This window comes from Myotis lucifugus, unplaced genomic scaffold (assembly GCF_000147115.1).
Source record: "Myotis lucifugus unplaced genomic scaffold, Myoluc2.0 scaffold_422, whole genome shotgun sequence".
NCBI lineage: Eukaryota > Metazoa > Chordata > Mammalia > Chiroptera > Vespertilionidae > Myotis > Myotis lucifugus.
The window spans coordinates 865,627-890,186 of NW_005871470.1; the positions used below are offsets into that span (position 1 = coordinate 865,627).

The following is a 24,560-nucleotide window of genomic DNA, read 5'->3' on the forward strand; positions in this document are numbered from 1 at the left end:
TGACCTGCCATGTCCCCGTGACCTACCATGTCCCCGTGATCTGCCATGTCCCCGTGACCTACCATGTCCCTGTGACCTGCCATGTCCCCGTGACCTGCCATGTCCCTGTGACCTGCCATGTCCCTGTGACCTGCCATGTCCCTGTGACCTCAGGAGGCGGCACACGGCTGTGGCTGTGCAGTGTCCGGGTTCCTCTGACCTGTCCTGGGACGACTATCAAGTGTTAACATGTTCTTCTACACCAGAAAACACAAACACAACTTCTCTCGTTTTTACTTACCAACATGCATTTACTTTAGGGGAAGAACATATGGAGGCAGAAACTTTTCCATAAAAATCTACCGTGACTTTTGTTAATTCCAATATTTACAAGAATGAGCAGCGTACCATCCTGGAAACTACCATTTCTTCCCACAAAAGGCGGGGGAAGGCAGGTGTGGCCGAGGTCACACCCTCGGCCGCAGCCCTGGAAGCAGCCCAGCCAGCCCAGCACTGAGTGACTGCTGTCGGCAGCTGCCGGCTTTCTAAAAGCCAGGTGTCAGCAGACAGTGAACAGGCAGTCTGTGGGCACTCTGCACGGACACCGCGCAAACCAGCCTGAGCCCCCAGGCGGAAGCACAGCCCCACAGTGAAATGCTAATGGTAACCCGGCTTTGCTCCTGAGCCAGGAGAGCCGGCACAGCGGCTGAGAGGAGAGCGGTGGTCAGGAAGGTGGTTAATCTGTGGGTTGTGTGCGTGACCCAGTGGAGGAGGAAGTGACTTGGAAGTTGTCCTTCCAAAGTAAAGAGCCAAGTGAAATGCAGAAGAACAAGGTGGGACAGAATGGCCATCCCGGGGGCAGCAGGAGAGGATCCCTTCTCTGCTACTCTTGCTTTTGACCTCTCCCCAGTGGAAAGCTAAGGTTATTTTAAAACCTTGAAATCCTGGAGAATCTCTTTTTTTGTTGAAATGGCAGTTTTAAAGGTCTAAAATTCAGTCTTTGGAAACGGCTGCTGGCTGCAGATGTGTGTGAAAAATGCAAGGCCAGTGGCCAGTTCTCCAATGTCTTCCCATGCCCCGGCCACTCAAGGGGCCCTGCAGTCCCGTCTGGGCACAGCCCCTGGAACTTCGAGTGACTCCACAAATGCATTTCCTGAATGTTCTTTCCAGTTGTTGGCTCTCCCGGGCCTTTTCTCGGCAGCTCACACACCCAGAGGGCAGCGGTGGCCTCTGGAAGGCCTTCCCCGCCCCTCTGCTTTGAGTTGCCCGGGCTGCTGTTGTCACCATCCTGCCCTTACCCATCCGACTCCAGGTGGCCTGGGGTGAAGGGTCATGCAAGTCTGTGCCTGTACATCAGCGAGGCCAGCCCAGCCCAGCGCCACAGGACAGGCGTCACCTGCTACCCGAGAGGCACGGGGCCCTCCCCTCGCAGTCTCTCCCTGGAGTCGGGCCTTGGGGCTGCAGACAGCAACTGGCGCTTGGCTGGAGGGGCTGCTGAGCAGGCATGTGGTACCGGACCTTCTTCCAGAACCTTGTCTTTGCAGACTGTGACCTCTCCGCCGTCCAGTCCCCTGACCAGCGGATGGCCCCCTGCTTCCGCTTGAGGAACTGGATGGACTCGGGCATTTTCTCGTAGTCCTGGATCTTCTCCAGCTCCAGCAGGACGACTTTGACCCCGTCCTGAACGAGGGCATTGTACAGCACGATGTGCTCTTCAGACGAACTCTCCAGCCAGCTGAATCCCGATGTTTCTCGGACCAAAATAATAATCAGCCTTCTGCTCTTCTTTATGTTTTCATTTGTGACCTCAACAATGTCTGAGAAACACAAAGCATGGCATAGTAAGTGCAACTTCTATTTACAATCATTCTTTCCAGAGCCAAAACCCCAGTGTCCCCTAACACTTGCCTTACTTAGGGTTAAAGGAGGATCCCACTTAGAGACCAGCTCAAAACACTGGCCCCAGAAGCTGAGCATTCTCTTAGGACTCAGAGCACTTTCAGTAAGAATTTAAAATCTGGTTGGTAAACCGGTTGACCTACTCCTCTTTTATTTTACTGTATCGGCTATAAAGCAATTTTCAGATCTAACTAGCAATTACGTTTTCAAAAACGAAGTACCACTTAGTTAATTGTTGTTTCAACAAAATACGAGAAAAGTAAATACTTTGCATTAAATAATGTGAAAATCATTATGCACCACTGAAGAGGGTCTTAAAATTGTCAAATATGTTACCTATGCTAGTCATCTAGAAAGAGGAAACCCAATTTAATTAACCCGATTAATTTAATAGATAAATTAGTTTCAAAACGAGATTTTTACTCCTCCCTTTACGTTCATACCTTCCCCGGCGTAGTCATCCCTTCCATAAATGAACAGCTTGTATCCACACTGTTTTTCTAAGACCTCAGGTAAGATTTTAAACACAAAAATATCTGAATTAGAGGTGGACCCTTCCCCAAGGGTCTTTGGATACAGTATGTATGCATCGTAGGTCTTTCCGTCTGAAGCTAAAGGGGAAATGTGATATTTTAGAACCACAAGGAAAAATAAGAGGTTTGGTAAAGTCGATATAGCAAACATGCACTTCCGAATGAATTACTAGTTCATATGATGGTATGAATGAAGTTTCAATACAAAACACAGCACACCTTTTTCAAATGCTGTACCCTGACAAGTGTCTCTTTGTTGAGTTTACTGCAAAGCTGTTCTTATGTTACTGACGGCCACCCACATGCAGCACCCTCCACCTCTCTGCATGGGAATGACCTCCAGTTCTCGTCTCCCTCACCACGCCACAACGCCCAATTCTACCATTCTCCCTTCTATGTATTATTGCAGCTTCATTTTTTGCAAGATTTAAACAAAAGAGAGAGTGCATGCATGAAAATTGAGTCCTTTCTTTGATTTGATAGCAATCTTGGGTGACCTGTGTTCTGCCCAGCACAGAGCGGGTCCTGAGCACCCGGGTCTACGAAGATGCTCTCAATGCCATTGACCCCACCACTATGAGCCTAGAGCAGTAACTTGGAAAACAATGTCAGTCTGCTCAGTTATGAAACTGTAATTATATATAAGAATAACTACTATTTTTATATCTGTTAAATTTCATTTTAAAATTTAAGTAAAAACTCTCTTAGTTATCTTCTATATCTCTTAACTATCCCCTCTCTTCAACAAGAAAATGTTGCATAAAATAAAAATTGTACCTTTTTTCGGGAGAAAATCATAGCAAGAATCCCTGTACCAAAGCACAATGTCAACCTTGAAGATTTTATAGATGAAAACAGAGCTGGTAATCACTACTGTTAACATGACGAATATACCAATCAGGTGCTTCTGGAAACTGGGGACTAGAGCAGAAAAGAGAGGAAACATTTATTAGAACCAAAAGAATTAAACATTTGAGCACAACAAATTAAACATCATCATCCCAGAGAAACCATATTTGGGACTGGCCTGTAATCCCAAATCTCAGATAGTATTAATCCATTCATTATCACTTAATAATGGGTATTAATGTACAAAGACATCTAGAATGGATACCATGTAGAAAAACTACAGCGCATTGTACTAAATCTCCACCTAAGTAGTATAATATATAATCTCACAGAAAAATAACAAAGACCATAGGATAGAGCACAATATAGTAAAAAGAGTCTAAGTTACTCAAAAGCCAGCAAAAGTTCCTAGAGGTAGAAGAGTCAGGTGGGAAAGGTGAAGGCTAGGGGGAAAGAGAAGGGTGAGGGATGCCACACAGAATGTTTAACACTTGGATGTTCTCCAGGCTTCACTGGCTAATTATTCATCCAATGATTGATTACAGAGTGGGGGGCAGAGGAGGAAAGTGAAGGAAAGGTAAGGAGAAGGGGGTAGAGAAGAAGAAACAAGAAAGGGACTTGCAAATGTCAGGGGTCAGGAGGAGAACCAAGATGGCGGTGTAGGTAAATGCTGGTACTCACCACCTCAGATAATAACATTAAAATTACAACTAAAATACAGAACAACCATGAAATCTGGATGAATAGAAATCCTATAATGAGAGAAGTAAATAAGAAAGTACACTGAGATGGTAGGAGGGGTGGAGACATGGAATGTGTGGTGTGGTTTTAATCAGGAGGGAGATCATCTCTGTGGAAGCCTCCCAGGAGGAGTAAGAGTCCCACCCCCACCCCAGCCCCCCAGCCCAGGGTTACGGAGCTGGGAAGAGATGTCCCTGTAATTTCAGGTTGTAAAACCAGTGGGAATTGTGGCTGAGTGACTCATAGGCAGCTGGAGACCCACATGTTCTTCTTAAAGGGCCAGAGCAGGAACTTACTCGGACTTGATTTCTCTGAGCTCCAGCACTGGAGCGGCAGCTTGAAAGGAACCTGGGACATTCAGGGAGGAATTGGATTGTCTGGCCTCAGGGCAAGAATTCAGGGGCCATTTTCTTCCAGACAGGGGGGCTCACAGAGGTCATTGTTCCTATGCTGGGACCCCCCCTTGCAAAACTGACTGGCAGCCATATCTGATTTCCATCAGCCTGGCTCACACTGTTCAGTCTGCCCTGGTGATTTCCAAGATCCCGCCCCATCCAATTTGCAGTGCCATCCAAACTGTTTGCAGTGGCTTTTCTATAGGAATGGCCTATCCTGGCTCGGGCTTCAGACTTTCCTAAAATCTCTTAAACAAGCAGCATCTGACATCAGTGTGCCCCAGACCGATCAATAAGAAACCTAAGACTGCCTTGCTTCACAGCTTGACCTTGCCTGGGCATTTCCAAGTAGCAGTCATCTGCAGATCTCTCTGTAGCTCCTGCCCAATGGCCCCAGGCAGTGGTTGACAGCTCCAGACCAAATTAGATTACAACTCTACACATCCACAGTGACACACTCATGGGGCAGACTCAGTGAACACCAAAGTCCCACTGAAGCAAGTCCTGCTCCATAAGGGTGTCTCCTGCACAGCAGCTCTTCCACTATAGTTACAGCTGGTCCCCACAGCCAATTGGCCTGGAGGTCAACTCCTCCCAGCAACACTAATAGCAATCAAGGCTCAACTACAATAATACTGTGCACATAGCCCACACAGGGGTGCACCTAGAGTGCCCAGCTCAGGTGACTGGGGAGGCTGAGCCACTGGGCCCTATAAGACACCTACTACACAAGGCCACTCTACCAATTCCAGGAGACATAGTAGCTCTACCTAATACATAGAAACAAACACAGGGGAGCAGTAAAAATGCAGAGACAAAGAAACATGTCACAAATGAAAGAACAGAAGAAATCTCCAGAAAAAGAAGTAAATGAAATGAAAGCATGCAAACTACTAAATACAGAGTTTAAAACAATGGTTATAAGGTTGCTCAAGGATCTTAATAACAGCTTCAAGGGACTTAGTGAAACTTTCAAGGAACTTAGTGAGAATTTCAAGAACCTTAGTGAGAACATCAAAGACATAAAAAAGGACCAGTCAGAAATTAAGCTGAAGGTGGTGTCTGCCAACTAAACTGAAGGTGCAGCATTTTAGACGTTCACAGATTGAAGTTCCTACAGTATTGCTTGCTAATGATCTGAGTGCATTGGTGATTATATGTGTCCTCATTCTCTCAGCAAAAAGAAAATAGAATCCCAAAAATATGAAGTCAAGGAGCATGGGCAGTGGGCCCGCAGACACATGGGTCTGGGTGGTGCGTGTGCCCTTCCCATTGTGCCAGTGTATTGGTGTAGACTTGCTCTGTTTTCAGCTGTATTTATTGCTAAATTTCTCAGCATAAACTTATCCCATTGTATTTTTTATAAATAAATATTTTTAACATGAAAAAAAGAAATTAAGCATACACTAACTAAAATAAATAGTAATTTATAGGGATTTAACAGCAGAATAGATGATTCCGATAATCTAATCAATGATTTGGAATATGAGGTGGCAAAAAACAACCAATCTGAACAGCAAAAAGAAAATAGAATCCCAAAAATATGAAGATAGTGTAAGGAGCCTCTGGGACAATTTCAAGAGTATCACTATTCACATTATGGGGTGACAGAGAGAGAAGAGAGAGACAAAGATATTGAAAACCTATTTGAAGAAATAATGACAGAAAACTTCCCTACCTGGTGAAAGAAACAGACTTGTAAGTCCAAGAAGCACAGAGTCCCAAAAAAGAGAATCCCAAAGAGGCCTACACCAAGACACATCATAATTAAAATACCAAGAGTTAAAGACAAAGAGAAAGTCTTAAAAGCAGCAAGAGAAAAGCAGTTAGTTACCTACAAGGGAGTACCCATACGACTATCAGCTGATTTCTCAACAGAAACTTTGCAGGCCAGAAGGGAGTGGCAAGAAATATTCCAAGTGATGAGTAGTAAGGACCTACAACCAAGATTACTCTACCCAGTAAAGCTCTCATTTAGAATTGAGGATCAGATAAAGAGCTTCACAGACAAGAAAAAGCTAAAGGAGTTCATCACCACCAAACCAGTATTACATGAAATGCTGAAGGGCATTCTTTAAGAAGAAGAGGAAGAGGAAGAGGAAGAGAAAGGAGGAGGAGGAAAGAAGAAAAATATGAACAATAAAATGGCAATAAATACATATGTATCAACAATTAAATCTAAAAATCAAAATACATGAACAAGAAATCTAATCAACAAAATAGACTGATGAATAAAATAGAACCAGAGGCATGGAAACATGGAATAGACTGACGAATGAATTTCAGGGAAGGGAAGGGGGGACAGAAAGAGATTAACCAAAGATCTTATATGCATATATGCATTACCTATGGACACAGACAAAAGAGTAGTGAAGGCCTGGAGTGGGGTGGGAGCTGGCTGGAAAGTGGTAATGGGGGGTTGGGAGGGGGGTATCTGTAATACGCTCAGCAATAAAGATTTTTTAAAAATAAAATAAAAAATAAATGTCAGGGGTAAGTAGGCATCAAGAAGAGAACCTGTCCAGACAATGTGCTCAGTGGTTGAGCATCAACTCATGCACCAAGAGGCCATCAGTTCAATTCCCGGTCAGGGCACATGCCTAGGTTGCAGCCTCGGTGAGGGGTGCATACAGGAAGCAGCCAGTCAATGTTCTCTCTCATTATTGTTTCTATCTCACTCTCCCTCTTCCTTCCTCTCTCTAAAAAAAAAAAAACCAAAAACAAACAACAAAACAAAACAAAAAACACAAAGAAACAATAGAAACATATTTTTTTAAAAGAAAAAAAAAGAGAACCTAAAAGCTCTCTTATTTTACTTTTTCAATTTAGGTCTTTGACCCATCTGCAATTGACTTGGGTATAAAGTAGAAATCAAGATATACCATTTTCTAGACCAATAGCTAATTGTCTCAATTGATAGGTATGTTTACAATCTTCACAACTGTGGCTTCATACAAGATCATGGTATCTATAGTATAAATCTTATAAAGTTGTCATTTTTATTTAAGACCATCTTGACTGTTCTTGACTCTTTACATTACCATATGACTTTTAGAATAAGCCTGCCCATAACACACACACACACACACACACACACACACACACACACCCATACTTGCACAAACAGTGCTGAGATTTTGAGTGGGATGGTTTTTAATCTATAAATTCACTTGGGGACAACTAACATCTTTATAATATTGAGTCTCTCAATCCATGAACATTGTATATCCCTCCATTATTGAGGTCTTCTCCAATTTACTCAATAATATTGTTTTTTTTTTAGTTTGTATTACAGAGGTCTTGAACAGCTTTTGCTAGCTTATTTCTATGTCTTCGATAATTCTTGATGCTACTGTAAATGATACTTTTAAATGTAATTCTATTGGTTTGTTGGTATTTATAGACATACATAGAAATACTATATATATATAGACTAGTTATCTTGCTAAATTCATTTATTAAGTCTAATAGTTTGTTCAGATTTTCTTCCATGTACACATTCATAAATACCCTATTTTAACTACAAATAATCTTAAAATATTTCACAAATACTCTCAATACTGTGTCTTAAGATTATACAACTCATGAAAATCAATAACTTCTGACACTTTCTCTGGAAAGTGGATATTTAAACTTCCCCTGCAGTCCTAGCTGGTTTGGCTCAGTGGATAGAGCATTGGCCTATGGACTGAAGGGTCCATGTTTGATTCTGGTCAAGGACACATGCCTGGGTTATGGGCATGATCCCCAGTAGGGGGCGTGGAGGACGCAGCCGATCAATGATTCTCTCTCATCATTGATGTTTCTATCTCTCTCTTCCTCTCTGAAATCAATAAAAATATATATTTTTAAAAACAACATTTAAACTTCCCCTGCACATCCATCATTCACCTAAAAATATTCATTAGATACCTACTGCGACCAGACTTAAGTTGCTACTAGTTTTGGAAATAGGATAGTTAGGAAGATAAATGGTCTGCAGCACCACAGGATTTACAGTCAAATAAAGAAAACTAAGCATGACAACTACCGTGGCGGGCGGGGACCTGGGTGCTATGGAAGCACACACCAGAGGCCCTCACCACTTCTGTTCTGGCAGAGAACAGTCCAGAAAGGCTCCCTGGCAGAAGAAACAGTTCAGCGGAGAAGTGAGAAAGGGAAGATGTTATCCAGGTTAACAGGAATCCCAGAGCATTCTGGGCAGAGGGAATGGCCTTGCAAACCTCAAGGTCACAGAATCTTACCATGGTAAAATAAAAGCACATTTCCAATAAACAGTTTTATTGTTTACCTGGGTGTATTAATTGGATATATGCTGCATTTATTCCATATTTATTCCTGGCTACACAGGTAAATGGATATAGATAAAATTTACTTTTCACTTTTGTAATATTAAGCATTAGGATGACTGTGTTCCTTTTTTTGGATGGAGGATTTTCCACTCTGTTCAAAAGAGAGAGAGAGAGAGAGAGAGAGAGAATAAGTTGTTTTAAGTAAACTGCATTCACGTGCATGGTCTTTCTCTTTATTTGTTGCATAAATGAAGGCAGAAACAACCACCAGCCTACAACCACCAGGTGTAACCATCAGGCTGTTAGCAACATTGATCGAGATGTTATGGACCTACGCCCATTACCAGTAAAAGACGCAGTAGGAGAGAAACTGAATAAAAATCACCAGCTTCCAAGAAGAAAAATATGAACATATGCATTTTGGTCTCCATGGGGCACAGAAAGGAATATATGGAACAAGAGTAGAGTAGGCAGATGGCACAGGGTTTGAAGGTGATGCTAAGGCGGCAGGAGTTTATCCCTAGAGAGGTTCCAGGAGCCCTGAGGACTTGAGCAATGGAAGGCGTGATTCTTGGCCCATTTTATGCGTCCTTTTTAGATTACTTAAAAAGTGGAATAACATGAAGATTGCTTCACCGGAATGTTGCAACATATGTAACTAATTTAACAGAAAGCCTTCCAAGTTGTCCTGAATTTGCACCACGATGACATGCATTTTTATCTTAAATGTACAAGCTCTTGTAAATCCTGTTTAGCTTAACGAAACTCAATATGGGTGGCAAAGGGTTAAGAACCAATCAACCACCAAGTAACTTTTGCTATTCCAGTGGTCGTCAAACTGCGGCTTTGGCCCCTTGAGTGTGGCTCTTCCTAAGCCTTAGGAGTACCCTAATTAAGTTAATGACAGTGTACCTACCTATATAGTTTAAGTTTAAAAAATTTGGCTCTCAAAAGAAATTTCAATCGTTGTACTGTTGATATTTGGCTCTGTTGACTAATGAGTTTGCCGACCACTGGAAATCATCAAGACTGTATAAAGTATGACGTGCAATTTAACACCAAAACGTCTCTGCTGTGGTTGGCACTCAGCATGCTTACTGTATGTAGTCTTCCGCCAGCACCGGGTCGTCATCATCAATCAGTGACCCGTTCCACTTCCAGTAGACAAAGTTAGCTTCCCGGCCAGTGACGTTGCATACCAACTGCAGCTGGGATCCTGCGAAGCAATGCATTTTAAAGCCTAACATTAATTAATTTTCAAGTGATCCATTTATCTATATTAACAAATGGCTACTGAATAAGAATCTTAAATTATAGGAAAGCACAAAGAAAAAGAAAAATCACCCTTACACTTACCACCTAGAGATAACCACTATCAGTAACATTTTGTATCTCATTCCTTATCTTCTCTGTGTACATATGCAATTATTTAAATGGGTGTTATTATCTACTATTTGTAATTATTATTGGGTTGGGAACATTGGCTCACGAGATTAGCCTTCCAAAATAGGCTCCTTCGTGGCTGGCTCAGCATTCCACAATCAGACAGAATATGATGATCATTTTCCCAGTGCTAAACACAATCTGTTCCTAAGTTTTCATTATTATGATTACTATTCCATGAGCATTCTTGTACACCAATATTGTACATTTTCCAAAACAGCACTCCGAATGAAAATCCAGAAGTAGAATCCAGTTAAAGGAGATACATTTTAAAAGCCAGCCCCTCTCGCCCACACAAGACTGCACTTCCCACTCGCCCGGCGTAAGTGCCTGCGTTCACCCCAGGCGCCCCCACTAGGCAGTGCTGACTCAGAGAGGAAACACATTCCATTCACATTTCGCCTGCGTTTCTTGAATTAATGGTGAACTGACATGTTTTTTATAAGCTTAGCGTTCCTTTGCCTTTAAGAACTGCTGGTTATACCTACTGCCCATTATTTCCTGGCATCATTGTGGTAACTCTATCACACACGACAACTCCAAAAACCCTCAGTGTTGCTTGCTTTCATTTCATTTTTATGGAAATCCTTTGGTAAAGATATTTTTATTTTTTGTTTGGTCAAATTTATAACTGTTTATCTGTTTTCACTATTTTTTTCTAAAATCTCCCTCTACCACCAAATCAGGAAAATATCATGTACATTTTATTTGGGGCATGTCATACTTTAATTGTTTTATCTGTTTAAGGGGCCAAGGAAGTCTTAGCTGTTGCAAGGGTTTGTGGCCCTCAAAGGGCCATAGTACATCGACAGACAGACAGAATCTGTGATGTAAGTCCTGAGAGAGGAGCAGGGCTGAAGGGACATGTCTTTTTAGGCTCCCAAAGGGGCACAGTCATGAGAAAGAACTGGGAAATGCTGCTCTCGATTCTACAGGCCCATATATAATTATGAGTTACACATGTTTGTTGGCTTATATCTAAGAATTTCTTTATATTACCATACATCATGAGTAACAAGTTAACAGAACCCACAGGTCACAACTCTACCTTCTAATCCTTTTCTTCTTGCAGTTACTATTACAGACGAGAATTTTGTACACTAACATGATTTTTGATCCTCTGGTACCAAACCTGCCTTTACGCTTAGAGCAGCGGTTTCTCATGGAACGGTCAGTGATGGTGAAAATGTGCTCTATTTGTGTTAACCCTGAAGTCACTGGTCACATGTGGCTACTAAGCTCTTGACTGAGAAACTAATATTCAATTGAACTAAATTAATTTAATTTAAATTTACATATGCGTAACTACATGTGGCTTGCGGCTATTGCGCTGTATGGGGCTGGACTGGATGTTTATAAGATTTTATTCTTGGAATAAACTATGTAGAAGTTAACTAACTTGTGACAGTGTTTTTCTAGAATGACATCCTTTTGCCTGCAGTCTAGCTGTCCTGCCTAAGAGCACCAAAGGCGCCCTGTGCGCCGGGAGTCACACTTCCCACCCTCGGCCTGCTGAGGCTGGCCTCTGGCTGGGGTTCTCATGCGTAATCAGTCTCCGCAGGAGAGCAGGGACAGCCCAACCAGGTGTGGTTCGATGTGTGCCATAAGAGGCAAGAAATCCAAAGGAACATTTAATATGCAACCTGAGCCACTTTCTCTCTAATTATAGGCATGTCCAGTGAACAGCTTAGGCTCTGTGCAGTAAAGGTACAATTTATCTTCACCTCAAACTCAGAATAATTACCGCAGCCTGTCCTGACTGGAGGCTACTCACCCGGGACCACTTCCATCGTCTCGTTCACCGGACTCACAATCTCAGGGCTCTGGGGTCTGTTCTCCTCTGAAATAAACATCCACAGGCTCTCAGTCTCGCACAGATCAGGGTCTCAAATGATACCAACACTTGGCAAGTACACCAAACTATACATGGCGTCCGGCAGATATTCCCTCAAATGTCGGAAGCATTTATGGCAGGAGACAGAGGCAAGAAGTAAAAGAGGGAGCCAGCAATAAGGCCACAGCCAAATCATGACAACCCGCTCCAAAGCCTGCGCCCTCTGAGCCCAGCAGCTTGGGCTACACAAAACCACAGGCAACACAGGCCCCGGCTGCAGACAATGGCTCTCCTAGAGCCAATCAGGATGGGGAGGGGGCTGGTGCTTCCCTGGTGGAGCATCACTCCCCAGAGGGCCTTCGATGCTGGACCTGCTTATACACAGGACCTTTACTAATGACCCAAGAGTAGAATGTCAAGCAATTTGGCATAATTTATTAAAACAGGATAAAAATAGTAAGTAGCTCCAGAAATTAATCTGACTGTTATTTACAAAAAGATTGGCTTCAAGGGGTAACCTGTGGCCAACCCTGAGAAACTATGAACTTAAATGCCAGCTCCATAAGGCAGGATCCTGTCTCTTTGGTTTGGTAACAGTTCCTGGCACGTAGTAGATGCTCAATAAATAGTTTTGAATCTTCCTTTAGAAGAATATTTAAAAATGACCTCACCCCTGATTAAGTACATTATGTCTACACAAGGGGTCAGAAATAACTTAATAGTTTCTATTAAGAGGAAGAATATGTCTGCTGGTCTAGTTGCTACAAGTCAGGAAGAACAAACCAGAGCTACACAACGACCAGAGGGAGGCTGCTCAAAGCTCAAGGTGGTCGTGACTGTTGAAAATGATGATCCACTGATACTAGTAGGAATTAATTCTGATTCAACAAAATAATAAACTTTGAAAAAAGAAAGTATGATGGCAGGAAGAAAGCTCCGCTGTAAGTCAGGCGGTCCGGTTCTGGGTCCCTGCCCTGGGACACGCCCTCCTGTGCCTGTCCCAGCATGATTCGCAGTAGAGGCCCCTTTAACTTCCAAACCCCCGAGAGTGACCGTTATCATATACGATTTGTGGAGCTCTCAGAAAGAACCGTCAGCAGCCATCCCAAAGAATGAGCCTCCTCGGCCAGATGGAAACCCGGCTCATATCGTCTGTTTAATTAGCACTTCATCTGAAGCAGGAGGGAAGCCATTTTCACAGTATTTAGCAACAAAAGTTAAAACCAGGTGACTTTTGGCAAGTCATCCAGCTTCTCATGGCTTTAGCTCCTCCGTGGACATGCAGATGATAGTAGAATCCTGGTCCCTGGGCCTTCCCGGGTAGGAAATCTTAGGACAGAGCTGTGACTCACCAAGAGTTAAAAGCTCGATCACCCGGCTGATGCGATACTGCTTTCCCAGGAGCGTGTAGGATGCGCGGCAAGTGTATTTCCCTTTATGCGCTTCAGTCACATTCATGATGATGAGTTTATTTGATTCTCCAATGAACTTTGCATCGTCAAGAAGTAGAGGTTTGCAGTCCTAGATAGAGCAACAGGAAGGAAGTATTGAAAACCAATTAATAACTTTCTCCAGTCTGCCAGGAGGAAACATTCCACTTTTCCATATCAGTAAATGTTTTATACATATGCAATATGTATATTATATTTTATATATATTTACACATATATATACAAATATGTACTTATACACACACACACACACACACACACACACATATATATATATGAAAAGAAAGATTCCTTGCATAACAAATTTTAATGTGATTTTTGTGGCAAAAGTCATAATTATACTCCTAGGATATTAAATGCTTACACCTATGAGCCTTGCACTTTGAAAACAAATTTATTTGGAAATAAAGAAAAACAGTGGAGGAAAGAATGCTCACACTATATAGCTTGTCTGTGATGCTGTACTTCCTTTCTTCACAGATATTATTGACTTTGTGTTTCTTACCCTGCACAGCATGATTCCCCAAGGAAGCCCTAACAAGCTCGGCAGATCAAAGGTAGCAAACTGATAGTTTCCAGGGAGTGCTAGCCAATCGCTTCTAAGACAGTTACAGAAACTACTGCCCTGGGCGCTGTGGCTCAGTTGTTTGGCGCATCCTCCCGTACACCGAAAGGTCGCGGTTCAATCCTCGGTCAGGGCTCATCCCCAGGTTGTAGGTTGAATTCCCGACTGGGGTGTGTACAGGAGTCAACCTATTAATGTTTCTCTCTCTCAAATCAATAAAAACATATCCTCCAATGAGGATTAAAATAATAGAAACTATTAAGTTATTTAAGGACCACTTGATATTTTAATAAAACACAAAAGAATAAATTTTGTGCCCTGGCCTGTGTCACTCAATGGTTAGAGCACGGGCCCATGTACCAAAGAGCTGCAGGTTTGACTCCCAGTCAAGGACATGTACCTGGGTTGCAGGTTCGATCCTTGGCCCCAGCTGGGGTGTGTGCGGAAGGCAACAATGGATGTGTCTTTCTCACATTGATGTTTATCTCTCTCACCCTCCCACCTTCCACTCTCTATAAAAATCTATAGAAAAAATATCCTTGGGTGCTCAGCTGGCATGGCTCAGTGGTTGAGTGTCGACCTATAAACCAGGAGGTCACCATTCGACTGCTGGTCAGGGCACATGCCCGGGTTGCAGGCTTGATCCCCAGTGTGGGGCGTGCAGGAGGCAGCCAATCAATGTTTCTCTCTCATCATTAATGTTTCTATCTCTCTCTTCCTCTCCCTTCCTCGCTGAAATCAATAAAAAATATATTTTTTAAATGTATCCTTGGGTGAGGATTAACAAATAAACAAAAAAAGAATACTTTTTAAAAAATAAATAGTTATCTCTTAAAAACCCTAAATTTATACTGCCTTATCTTTAAACTTCTTTTATTCTTACTATACTCTTCTTCAACTATATCTTCTTAAGAAAAATAACAGAAAGTAAGCTTTTAGTAAGGCTGCAAATTAAATATATGTAGTCTTACAACTTTTTTCAAATGTCCTATTAAGTTTCACTACTCAAAAGTAAATGATATGCCAAATGAAAATGTACTTTGCAGATTCAACACATTGTCTATGAAAGAAAACTATTTTATTTGCTGGAAAAGTAAAATACTATATTTAATATAACATTACGTGAGACATAGAAGCATGAACAAACTGTTGAACCTCAGAGAGAAGGCAGGGAGGGTGGGTGGGAAGAGATCAACCAATGCACTTGTATGTGTGTATGCATGGGGTGGTGAGGGTCTGGGGCGGGGGGGGGGCGGGGGCGGGGACAGGAGTGGCTGGAAGAAGTTAATGGGGGGAAGGAGGGCCTATGTAATACTTTCAACAATAAAGATTTAAATACTACTACTACTAATAATAATACATATATTAAGACATTACCTTATCCCACTCTATTTTGGGTAACTCATTGTTTTCATCCTTAAAATAATCCAAATAAGGACACACAAGTTGTCCATTTCCTGCAATAATTAGTTTCTGTGGGTATATAACTTGTGCACTGTAACACAAGTCAGGTTCATGTTGTACAAACTTTGCAGTCACTTCAATCTTGAGGCAGTAAGTTGAATTTCTAAAATAAATCAAAATAGGTGAATCAATCATTATTAAAGGGCATTTCTGTCTTAACTATTGTAGGTACACAGAACACAGGTCTGTATCAAAGTAACTTCTTCCTTACCTCACTGTGCAATAGTAAAGCCCTGAATCCTCGACCTTAGCGGGAACAAACCAAAGCTTATCTTTGTACTGATGAATCCTGGAGCCTCTTTCCATAGATATAGCTGTGTTGCTGTCATTTTTATACCAATTTATAGAGCCTTTGTTTTCATTTGGGTCAAGAGGACAGGAACGAACAGCAATTTCATAAGCAGAAGAAACTAAAATTATTGGTCCTGTACGTTCCTCACATTTACCTTTAAAAGGGAGAAAGGAAAAGCAAATTCTAGATGAAATCTGTCAATGTCTCTTAATATAATATCTACATATAAATGTATCAATTACTCAATACATTAATGCATATTAAATATTTACCAGCCTTATGATTAACACCGTTATCTTGGAAGTCTGAAATATTTATATCCAAATTCAGTTGTATTACTTACTACCTGAGTGCCCTTGAGCAAGTTATGTAACCTCTCATCCCCTCTTGAGTCATCTAAAAATGGGTGAAAATGTAGCAGGTGAGAGAGATGCTTCAGTACAAGATGGAGTACAAGGGAGTGGATTTACCCTCCTACCTGAACAACTGAAAAATGGGCAATGTTTATGAAACAATGATGTTCAAGACATTGAACATAAAAATCGAAATATCAGAAAGGTGGGAGTCAAAGGAGGGAAGCCCTAGAATCTTCCCAAATTGCTGCCTAGCGAGACCAGGACCGTGGCGTTGCAAGGAGGAAAGCTAGGCAAAGTCTCAAGTTCTCTGAGTGAGGAAATGGAGCTGGGAATCCAAGTAAACCAAAAGTGTGCAGGGCAGAGCACCAACAGGTCAGCCCTGCACACGGAGCGAGCGGGAGAGGAAGTGAGCAAGCACTTTGCTGACCTACAGAGAGTCTCCCTCAAGTTTTCAGCTGAGTATTGATTACTTTAAGTTATATAAGAAAAACCACCCAAGGTCAGAGTGAGAATTGCCAAAAGGATTAGAGTAAATAATACCTAACCCACACACAATTCTGGAAATAGTTGCTGTTTACAGCTGGAATGGAAAACCTCAATAATCATGGGGCATCAGGTAAAATATCCAGAAGGGTTTTGACTCAGTACATGGGGAAAATCAGGCCTCGAATAAAACTTTTTCTGATCATAACTAATAAAGTTTAAAAGCAAGATCTGAAATGATCACCCATTTTCAATAATAAACCTATGATAGAGCAAACTCAAGAACATTTTTCATAATACAAAAATATCCAGCAACCAGAATGGTGGAAATAACAATGTCTATCATCTATTAAAAAATTGCTAAGCATGCAGAGAAGCAGGATAATATAACCAATAATGCAGAGAAAATAATCACTACTGACCCAGAAATGACAGAGGTGATAGAATAAATAGAAAATTAAAATAATTATTACTATTGTGTTTCACTTGTTCGAGATACTAGATCAAACCTGTTGAGAAGAGATGTGAGAGTTGTTTTTAAAAAACTTAAATCAAATTTCTAGAAATAAAAACTACAATGTTGACTTAAAAAAAACTCGCTGGATGTGATTAATGGCAGATTTGACATTGCAGAAGAAAAGCTTAGTGACTTTTAAGACACGGCATTAGAAACTATTCAAAATTAAACACAGAGAGAAAGAGAAAAGAACAACATTAACAGGGCAGTGTTTAGCTGCTGGACAACCTCAGTACGTGACATAGGAATCCCTGAGGTAGAGGAAAGGTGCATGAAACAGAAGAGTATTTGAAGTCACACAGGTTGAAATCTTTCAAGATTTAATGAAAATGAGGAGCTCACAGACTCTAATATCACAATGAAACCCAGGCAAAAGCAGCATGAAGAAAACTCCACCAAACAAAGAAAAAGTAATGCAGCCTTCTTGCCAGAAAAAATACAAGCCAGAAGAAAGTGGCATAAAGATAAATACTGAAAGATAAAAAGTCAACCTAGAAGTTATACTCAGTGGAAATATTTTTCAAAAATAAAGACAAAATAAAACTTTTTTGTGTATTTATTAAAGCTGTAAAAATTCATCCCCAGACCTACACTATCAGGAAAGTATAAGAAGTCCTTTGGAGATAAAGAAAATAATATTGGATAAAAATGAATCTACACAAAGGAGTAAATACACTAGAAATGTTTACTATATGGGTAATTATAAAATAACTAGTGACACGGTGCATAAAATCACGAAGCCCTGCCTACCCACGCCCCACTTTGACACCCTAACCTCTCTACCCAGAGCTCAAGCGGGCCTGGCCCTGCCCCCAACCCCTCTGGCCTTCTCTGGCTGCTTCAAGGCCCGCCCTCAGTCCTGTGAGTCACCTCGGGCTGGTCTTGCCTCCTCCAGGTGCCTCCCTGCTTCCGCCCCGTCTCTGAGCAACCGCTGCACCGCACAGGCGCACGCAGCCTCCTGCTGATGGATTGTTACATGTGAGGGCGTCCTGACCATTAGCATATTAGCTCTTTATTATATAGGATTTTTCTTACTCTTTAGATCTCCTTTAAAATAACTGCATGTTTAAAGCAAAACCAATAGTGTATAGTAAGATTTATAACATATTAGTAGCCCTGCACACGAATCTGTGCGCCAGTAGCTTGCCAGTAGCTCGCTGCCGCCCTCCAGTAGCTCTCCACCCACTGCCCCACTCTCCTGTAGCTACCCCTGACCCCCTTCCCCCGCACCCCCCCTCATAGCTTGCTGCCCTGCCCCCTCCTGTAGCTCTCCACCGCCCGCTTGTAGCTCACAGCCCACCCTCCTGCTGATCCGTGACCCGGTTCTATGTGGTCGGTCATTACACTTCACGGAGTAACGACTATTTGCATATTGCATCTTTATTATATAGGATAAAGCTGTAAAAGGCCTGGGAACAATGGGGCTAAGTTCTAGAATGGAAGTATACTGCCTTACATTTCTTATACTCTGTGTGAAATGGCAGAGTATTACTGAAAGGTAAACAGTAATAATTAAAGATGGATACCAGAAGCCTGAGAGCACTTATTTTTTTATTATTAATTTCAGGGAGAGGAAGAGGGGAGATGGGGAGGGGGGAAAGAGAGAGAGAGAGAGAGAGAAAGAGAGACATAGATGTGAAACATCAAGCAGTTGTTTCCTGCACCCTGACTAAGGATCGAACCCATAACCTGGGAATGTGCTCTGACTGGGAATGAACCCGCCACCTTCTGGTGCATGGGCTAATGCTCCAACCAACTGAGCCACACTGGCCAGGGCTCCAATAGCACCTACTTAAAACAAAAACAGTTACTTAGTATAAGCCAACACAGGAGATAAAATGAATCATGAAAATTCTCAATCAATCCAAAAGCCAGCAAAAAAAGAAAAAATAAAAGAATTGATGGGACAAATAGAAACTAAAATATGATCCTGAAATTAAATCCAATGTATTAATAATGATATTTTAAAATATTAATGGCCTAAACATCCCAATTGAAAGGCAGAGGTGGTCAGATTAGATAAGGTGAGAAGAATCCAACTGTATGCTGCCTAGCACAGATGTACACACATACATGCATACACACATGCCATCATGCTTACACACACTTTAAATAGAAAGATACAAATACATTTCAAGTAAAAAAAAATGGTGGGGGCCCACACCAGGTTAACACTAATCAAAAGAAAGTTTACATGGTTGTTACATTGATAACAACCAAATTAGATTTTACCGTAAAGATTATTAACAGAGATAAAAAGGGTCATTTCATTATGATAAAGAAGTCATTCTTCAAGAAGTACATAGTAATCCTAAATGTTTACTAAGCTACTAACAATGCTTCAAAATACTTGAAGCAAAAATATTAGACTGCGTCCTAGCTGGTTTGGCTCAGTGGATAGAGTGTCAGCCTGTGAACTGAAGGGGCCCTGGTTCAATTCCGGTCAAGGGCACATGCCCAGGTTGTGGGCGTGATCCTCAGTATGGGGCGTATAGGAGGCAGCCAATCAATGATTCTCTCTCATCATGGATGTTTCTATGTCTCTCTCCTTCTCCCTTCCTCTCTGAAATCAATAAAATATATATTTTTTAAATGTTAGACTGCAAGGAGAAATAGAAAAACCCACAATTATAGTCAGAGATTCCAATACCCTACTCAAACAATAATTGATAGAACAAGTAGAACAATTAGATAAATCAGTAATGATATAAAAGATTTGAACAAAAATTTTGGTGTAACTGATATTTATAAAAAATCCTACTCAACAATAGCAGAATACACATTTTTAACACAACAACTTTACCAACATATACAATATTCTTGTTCATCACCCAGTAATTGATGTATTTAAAGGGATTCAAATTAGACAAAGTATATTTTCTGGTGATAATAGGATTCAATTAGAAACCAATAACCAAAAGCTATCTAGGAATTCCCAATATGTTTGACAAGACATTTTAAATGAATATGAAATACACTGTTAGCTGGGAAGCCATACTGTCCTAATTTATCAGTTCTATAAAGTATCAGCAGATTTGAACATAACTTCCAGAGTGTGCAGAATGCAATCATAAAAAATATTATTTGTAAAATAATAAAACAAAACTAAAAACACACTTCTAAATAACCATGAGTCAAAGAAGAAATAAAAAGAGAGCGTAGAAGGTATTTTGACTGAATGATAAGGGAAATACATGTCAAAATTGATGATATTCAGTGAAAGCAGTGGGGAGAGAAAAACTGACAGCACTAAATGCCTATAGAAGGAAAAAGATCTCAAACTGATGACTTCAGTTTCCACTCAATAAATTAGAAAAAAATGCATCCAATGTAAGCAGATTAAAGAAATAACATGACTCCAACAGACAATCAGTGAGCCCTGGCTGTGTGGCTTCGGGGTTAGAGGGTTGACCTGTGCACCAAAAGGTCACAGATTCGATTCCCCGTCAAGGGCATGTACCTGGGCTGCAGGTTGATCCCTGGCCCTGGTAGGGGTATGTGTGGGAGGCAACCAATGGATGTGTCTCTCTCACATTGATGTTTCTCTCTCTCTCTCTCTCTCTCTCTCTCTCTCTCTCTCTCCCTCTCCTCCCCTCCCTGCCTCCCTCCTCTCTGTCTCTCTCTCCCTCTGTATCCCCCCTCCAATCCCTTCCTCCCTTCTACTCTCTCTAAAAATCAATGGAAAAAATATCCTCAGGGGAGGATTAACAACAACAAAATTAATGAAATGGAAAATGAAAAAATAACAGAGAAAAATCAGATACTAAAAGCTTGTTCTTTCAAAAAATTTGATTGATAAAGATCTCCATTCAGAATGACCAGGAAAAAAGAAAGGTGTTATCTCTCAAAGGAGTAATAAGGAAATATTAAGAACAAATGTATGCTAATAAATTCAATAACTTATGTGAAACAAGAAAATTCCTTAAAAGGCACAGACTATAAAAGCTCCCTCAAAAAGAAATAAATAACCTCAATAGCCCTATAGATACTAAAGAAAATGAATTTGCAGCTAAAACCTTCCAACAAAGAAAATTTGGGGCCTAGATAGCGTCACTGGAATATTTATAGAAGAAATTTTAGGCAAACTCTTGCAGAAACATGTCCCTATTCACTCTATGAGGTCAACATTACTCTAATACTAAAACCTGACAAAGACATTACAAAAAAAAAGAGAAAACATAAGCCAATCATCATAAACATAGACGCAAAATTTCTTTAAAACAGTTTATCAAACTAAATCTTACACTATATTAAAAAAGAATAATATATTGTGATGTATATAACATCCTAGAAATGCAAAGTTGGATTCACATTCAAAAAAATCAATCAATGAAATTCCATATATCAACAGAGTTTAAAAGAAAATCTATATAATCATCTCAATAGACCCAGAAAAAAAAAAAAACATGACAAAATCCTACATGAGCAAACTAGGAATAGAGGTGAACTCTCAGCTATGAAAAACCTACAGCTTTTATACACAGCAAGATTAGGAGTGAGGTCAGGATGTCCACTCTAATCACTTCTATTCAATAGTTTAGCAGTGGTTCTCAACCTTCCTAATGCCGCGACCCTTTAATACAGTTCCTCATGTTGTGGTGACACCCAATTTCATTGTTACAAATTAAACATAATTAAAGCATAGTGATTAATCGCAAAAACAATATGTAATTATATATGTGTTTTCCGATGGTCTTAGGAGACCCCTGTGAAAGGGTCGTTCGACCCCCAAAAGGGTCGTGACCCACAGGTTGAGAACCGCTGGTTTACTGGAAGATCTAATTAGTACATTAAGTCAAGAAAAAAAATAGATGGCACCCAGATTGAAGGGTAAAGTAAAATAGCGTTATTTGCAGACAACATGATCATCTATGTGGAATATACTATAGAAATCTACAAATGATCTAGAGCAGTGGTTCTCAACCTTCTGGCTCTTTAAATACAGTTCCTCATGTTGTGACCCAACCATTGAATTATTTTCGTTGCTACTTCATAACTGTAATGTTGCTACTGTTATGAATCGTAATGTAAATATCTGATATGAAGGATGGTCTTAGGCGACGCTGTGAAAGGGTCGTTCGACCGCCAAAGGGGTCGAGACCCACATGTTGAGAACCGCTGAGAGGATTAGTAAATTATAATGTAATATGAGTATGCAAGATTGAATGGGTTTTCAAATACTAGCTAAGAACAATTAAAAACTGAATTTTTAAAAATACATTTTCTAATGACAGTAAAATATATGAATAGAATATTAAGGATAAATCTGACAAAAGATGCATCAAAGCTATCCAATGAAAAATATAAAACAGTGCTTAAATAAACTAAACAAGATCTAAATAAATTATCCTGGATCAGAACACTCAATATCATTAAGATGTTAGTTGTCCCCAAATTGGGTTATATTCAACTCAATCCCCATTAATATCTGAGCAGGACCTTTTTGTACTAATTAACAAGCTGATTCTAAAATTTATATATAATTAGTCAAAATAATTTTGATTTTAAAAAGAACAAAGTTGCCCTAACCAGTTTGGCTCAGTGGATAGAGCGTCGGCCTGAAGACTGAAAGGTCCCAGGTTCGATTCCGGTCAAGGGCATGTACCATGGTTGTGGGCACATCCCCAGGGGGGGGGGGTGCAGGAGGCAGCTGATCAATGTTTCTGACTCTCTGTCCCTCTCTCTTCCTCTCTGAAAAAATCAATAAAATATATTTAAAAAGAACAAAGTTGATTTACACTGCCTTAATTCAACATTTATTATAAAACCATATGAATTAAGACAGTGTAGTATTGACATAAAGATGAATAGGTCACTGAACAGAAACCTCAGAAATAAATTACACAAACATATTCAACTGATTTTTTACAAAGGCACAAAGGAAATTGAGCGGAGAAAATATAGCCTTTTCAATAAATTGGATATCCTTATTAAAAAAACAAAACACACAAAATCTGATCTTTTGAGGCAGGATTTCCGGAATGGCAAGAATGAGGGTCTCCATAAATTCACTCCTCCATAAAAATAACAAAAAGCCTGGAAAATTTTCAAAATCAAAGGGATGCAATAATGAGAACATTTATTTTAAAATAAAACAAAACAAACAAACAAAAAAACAGGGGCAGCTGAATCTCAGAACAGCGGGATTTGTAGCTTTGTAATTTAAACTACTCTCATCCACCTCTCTTTCCAGCTCCACTATAAACTCGAAAACCAGCAGCCTTACAAACACAATAGCTATGAAAGCCAGCAGCTTGCAAGAGTGAAGCAGGTTTGGAGCCCCTCAAAAAGTACCATTCCTGCGCATTGCCACCATTTGACCCGATTGGCAGCTCTGTGGAAAAGTCACACTCACAGAGTGGTGTTGTTATTGCCCTGACTCAGAGCTCCACAAGAAGTGCTATCCCAAGAGTGTTTGTTTAAAAAATCAATCAGTGGCAAATGTTTGATTCTGCAGCTGCCGGCAGCCATGATACCCGTTGACACAAACAAGAGTCTGGCCAAAAGGAAAAAGAACACCTGGGGAACTAAATGACCATAAAGAGATTCGAAAAGCTCTAATATATTCCTGGGTAATCCAGAAAAGTGCCTATGTGTGCAGGGCTGTGTACATGCCCAGGGAAGACCAGAGAAGGCACCTTAAAGTCATGCACAGCAGGAAGTGAAGACTAAGAGTTGTGAGCAGCCTAAGTGTTGAAGGCATACCTCAACACACACACGGCCCCTCCGCAAAGGGTAGAAGGCTTGTTGGGTCAAGTATTCTAAGGAAATTTCTGACCATTCATTAGATGACCAAGCAGAGACTTACGTAGCCATACACTACAGGAAAACACAGATCACAGGAAACTTCAGAAAGCAATGAATATATATTCATTATCTTGATTGTGATGATTTCAAGAGTGGACATGTATGTCAACACACCAAATTGTATACTTTAAACATGTGTGGTTTATTATATGTCAGTTATTAACACAAGCTGCTAAAAGAAACACAGAATTGAAATAAAAGGGGCTAGGCACGTAGCATAGAACCTGTGCAGAGTGAGGACTCTAAGTATTTAGATAATGAGAATAACAGTAGCAAAAGCAATAGTAATCTATCTATATAAAACCCTAATACGCAGCCCTAACCGGTTTGGCTCAGTGGATAGAGCATAGGCCTGCGGACTGAAGGGTCCCGGGTTCGATTCCGGTCAAGGGCATGTACCTTGGTTGCAGGCACATCCCCAGTAGGGAGTGTGCAGGAGGCAGCTGATCGATGTTTCTCTCTCATCGATGTTTCTAACTCTCTATCCCTTTCCCTTCCTCTCTGTAAAAAAAATCAATAAATATATATTTTTTAAAAAAACCCTAATATGCAAATCGACCAAATGGTGAACAACCAGCCGAATGACTGGTTGCTTTGATGCGCACTGCCCCTCACCCACTGACCCTGACTGGCGGCGGGGGGGGGGGGGGGGGGGGGGGG

The 24,560-nt window shown here is 40.8% G+C and overlaps 1 protein-coding gene across 4 annotated transcripts in view; it reads right to left on the reverse strand.

The window, feature by feature from the left end:
* Window positions 1-264: 264 nt before the first annotated feature.
* LOC102437031 (interleukin-1 receptor type 1) overlaps window positions 265-24,560 on the reverse strand; it is a 51,792-nt gene continuing 27,496 nt past the window's right edge. For 2 of the 4 annotated variants that reach the window (XM_023743996.1, XM_023743995.1), the window contains exons 3-11: window positions 15,657-15,891; window positions 15,359-15,548; window positions 13,318-13,486; window positions 11,906-11,971; window positions 9,787-9,904; window positions 8,688-8,839; window positions 3,189-3,332; window positions 2,322-2,489; window positions 265-1,796 (exon numbers count right to left, since the gene is read on the reverse strand). In XM_023743996.1, the coding sequence (XP_023599764.1) occupies window positions 1,372-1,796; window positions 2,322-2,489; window positions 3,189-3,332; window positions 8,688-8,839; window positions 9,787-9,904; window positions 11,906-11,971; window positions 13,318-13,486; window positions 15,359-15,548; window positions 15,657-15,891 (1,667 nt within the window). In that variant the 3' untranslated portion in view covers window positions 265-1,371. Of the gene's footprint in view, window positions 1,797-2,321; window positions 2,490-3,188; window positions 3,333-8,687; window positions 8,840-9,786; window positions 9,905-11,905; window positions 11,972-13,317; window positions 13,487-15,358; window positions 15,549-15,656; window positions 15,892-16,009; window positions 16,134-24,560 lie in introns of those variants that run through there. The other 2 variants (XM_023743997.1, XM_023743994.1) reach the window with 2 other exon arrangements.